Raw genomic sequence first — 2,554 nt, 5'->3', positions numbered from 1 at the left:
GTACAAATGGTCAGCAGGTGTTTGAGGGAAGTGTTCAGTGTTGTGAATCACCAGAAAGCAGGGACCCAGAGCACAGTGAAATATGGCCTCACGTCTGGAGAGCACTCAGCAGAAACAGGGCAAGGGCTGGCTGGCCAGAAAGTGAGGAAAAGGGAGCCCTGCTGTGCTGTCGTGGGGCTGTGCAGGAGCCATATGGACGGTCCTCCCAGAGCCTGAGGACAGAACTACACTGGCTCTGCCAATCAATGCAGATCTGAAGGAGAGGAACTCAGTGTGCAGAAAAGATATCTACACCCCTACTCCTCCGCAGCCCTGTTCACAAGACTGTGAACCAATCTCGGCATCTGACAGCAGATGGATAAAGAAAATATGGTCCATAGCTATAGCGGGATATTACTGAGCTCTTTAAAAGAAGGAAATCCTATCATTTATGGAGACATGGAAAGAACTGGGGAGCACTGTGCTAACTGGAGTAAACCAGATACCCAAGAGGAACACTGTGTGATCTTACGCACGTGGAATCCAGGACAAACCCATAGATGAGGAGAGTTCAAGGTGGTCCTGGGACCACGCTGGGAACAAGAGGAGATGCTGGGCCCTGTGCAGACCTGTTACAAGATGAATAAGGCTGAGGCCCTGATGCATGGAGACAGCTGATGTTATGGCTGCATATGTGACATCTGCTAAGAGAGGGACTCATTCCCCGGTGCTTACATACACAGGCACTGTGTAAAAACAGGAAGGAGGTGGTGTGACAGGCACTGTGGGGCCGAAGTCTCCTGGCCCTCTATACACATTTACGGTCGTGTTTTGCACACCATCCCCCGGCATACTACTGAACTCTGTTAAGGGCCAGTCTCCCTGCTCACTTCTGTGTATGGTATGCAAGCTGCGCTGCCTGGCCCTTCTCACCTCTCCAATGTCTTGGCATGCCAATGTGTCCCCTGTATTACTGGGCCCACATTTACCCTCTCCTGTCATCCACACACAGTCCTCCTGGGCCAGTGACTCTGCAGAGTGGCCAGGGGACAGATGCCACTCCCCATGGGCGAGGCTAGCTGAATGGAGAGCTGGGATCAGCAGAGACCCCTACAGCACCTGGACATTTTTGTAGGGGACAGTGGATGGTTTGCACAACTGGCCCTTCACTGTGGGGTTGAGAGCACAGCGTGAAGGAATGCCTGGAAGAGGACCTGGATGTTCTGCAGGGGGCCCAGCCTAGGCAGGCACACATACGGGGGTGTCAGGGAATCCTTGCTGCTGCCACCCTGGCCTCCAGACAGCAAGCTCCACCCCAAAGGCCTTTTGTGGGGGCCCTCTGCACTCACTTTGCCCCATCTCCCCCTCAATGTAGCCGCTCCTCCCCGCGGTGCCCATCAGGGAGTCGAAGGCCACCTGCTTGGCACTGATGTGCAGGCGCTCGCTGGCCTTCACAAAGCGCCGGTTGACGTCCATGGGATTGACACCTGCAAGAGGGTGGTCAGAGGAAATGCACTTCCTCCCTGTGTGCTGGGCATGTCCAGACCTTTGCCAACAGCTCAGGAGGTAAGAGAGAGAAGCTCAGCTCCTGAGATGAGTGTGGGGCCTGGGAGGGAGGGGCTCTGGAGTTGAGAGCTGGGCGCCAGGGCTCTGCTGTCCCCACTGCCTCCCGTTCTCTCCACAAACGTGGCATTGACCATGATTACTGATGCCACATAAGGTACCAGCCTCATCTCAGGACACCCTCAGTGGAGGCCTCAAGTTCCAGACTCCTCTGGCTCTGGCTACCTAGACACTGTCTAACCACTGCCACCAACCCTCTGCATCGCAGACCCCATGTGGAGCCCATTTGTGGTGCGACCATCTGTACTGCACAGACCCCACATGTCAACCCTGGTCCCATGGGTCTGTCTCTTGTTCCTGCCGCAGATCTGGGGCAATAGCAAGGATGGTGGGAGGACAGGGAGTGGCAGAGGCAGAGGGAAGGTCACTTCCTAAACCCACCCATGACCCTTGGAAGTGTGTACTGGTTATAACCAGGGTCAGCACCCCTTATCCAAATGCCAGGAGACCAAAAACATCTTGGGTTTGGGACTTGTTTAGAGTTAGGAATACGAGCAGATGCATGGGAAAGTAACATGGCTTGTGGGTCTGTGTATGAGTTTGGCTGGCATTTCCTACACACCTGCACACCTGCACACAGTTCTCACTGTTCTCAGGGCAACTGGGTTGTGACTGGAGCCCATCAACACCTGCTGCGGTGTCACACTGGCATTTGGAAAGGACTGGTTTGGGGGCACTGCAGAGTTATGAGCCCCAATTGAGGGATTCTTACCCTGTATTCATCTGACCAGAAGTGAGGGGCTCAGTGAGGCACCTTACCGGATGCAGCCTCCTTCAGAGCTCTCATCTTCAGACGAAGCAGCTCAGTCAGCAGGCGCACCGACTGCTGCTGGAACCTGTGCAGTACCTCCTGCCCTGCAGGTGCCTGGCGGGCAGGTGTCACTGAGTTCCGGGCTGTCCTGGTGATGGTGGGCCCTGTAGGCGCTGGTTTTGTAGGCTGAGGCAGCTTTGT

General features: G+C 55.2%; 1 protein-coding gene across 1 annotated transcript in view; it reads right to left on the bottom strand.

Moving 5' to 3' along the window:
• LOC101565375 (uncharacterized protein C3orf20) overlaps positions 1-2,554 on the bottom strand; it is a gene marked incomplete at both ends in the record, with an annotated part of 26,463 nt that extends 23,909 nt beyond the window's left edge. Inside the window, 2 exons of the mRNA XM_023708748.1 lie at positions 1,329-1,466; positions 2,362-2,554. Of these exons, the coding sequence (XP_023564516.1) occupies positions 1,329-1,466; positions 2,362-2,554 (331 nt within the window). The remainder of the gene's footprint in view (positions 1-1,328; positions 1,467-2,361) is intronic.

The sequence above is a fragment of the Octodon degus genome, unplaced genomic scaffold (assembly GCF_000260255.1).
Source record: "Octodon degus isolate 3935 unplaced genomic scaffold, OctDeg1.0 scaffold00533, whole genome shotgun sequence".
In the NCBI taxonomy this organism is placed as follows: domain Eukaryota; kingdom Metazoa; phylum Chordata; class Mammalia; order Rodentia; family Octodontidae; genus Octodon; species Octodon degus.
Note: the sequence above shows the minus strand (reverse complement) of the source record. Positions and strands in the feature narration are given on the sequence as shown.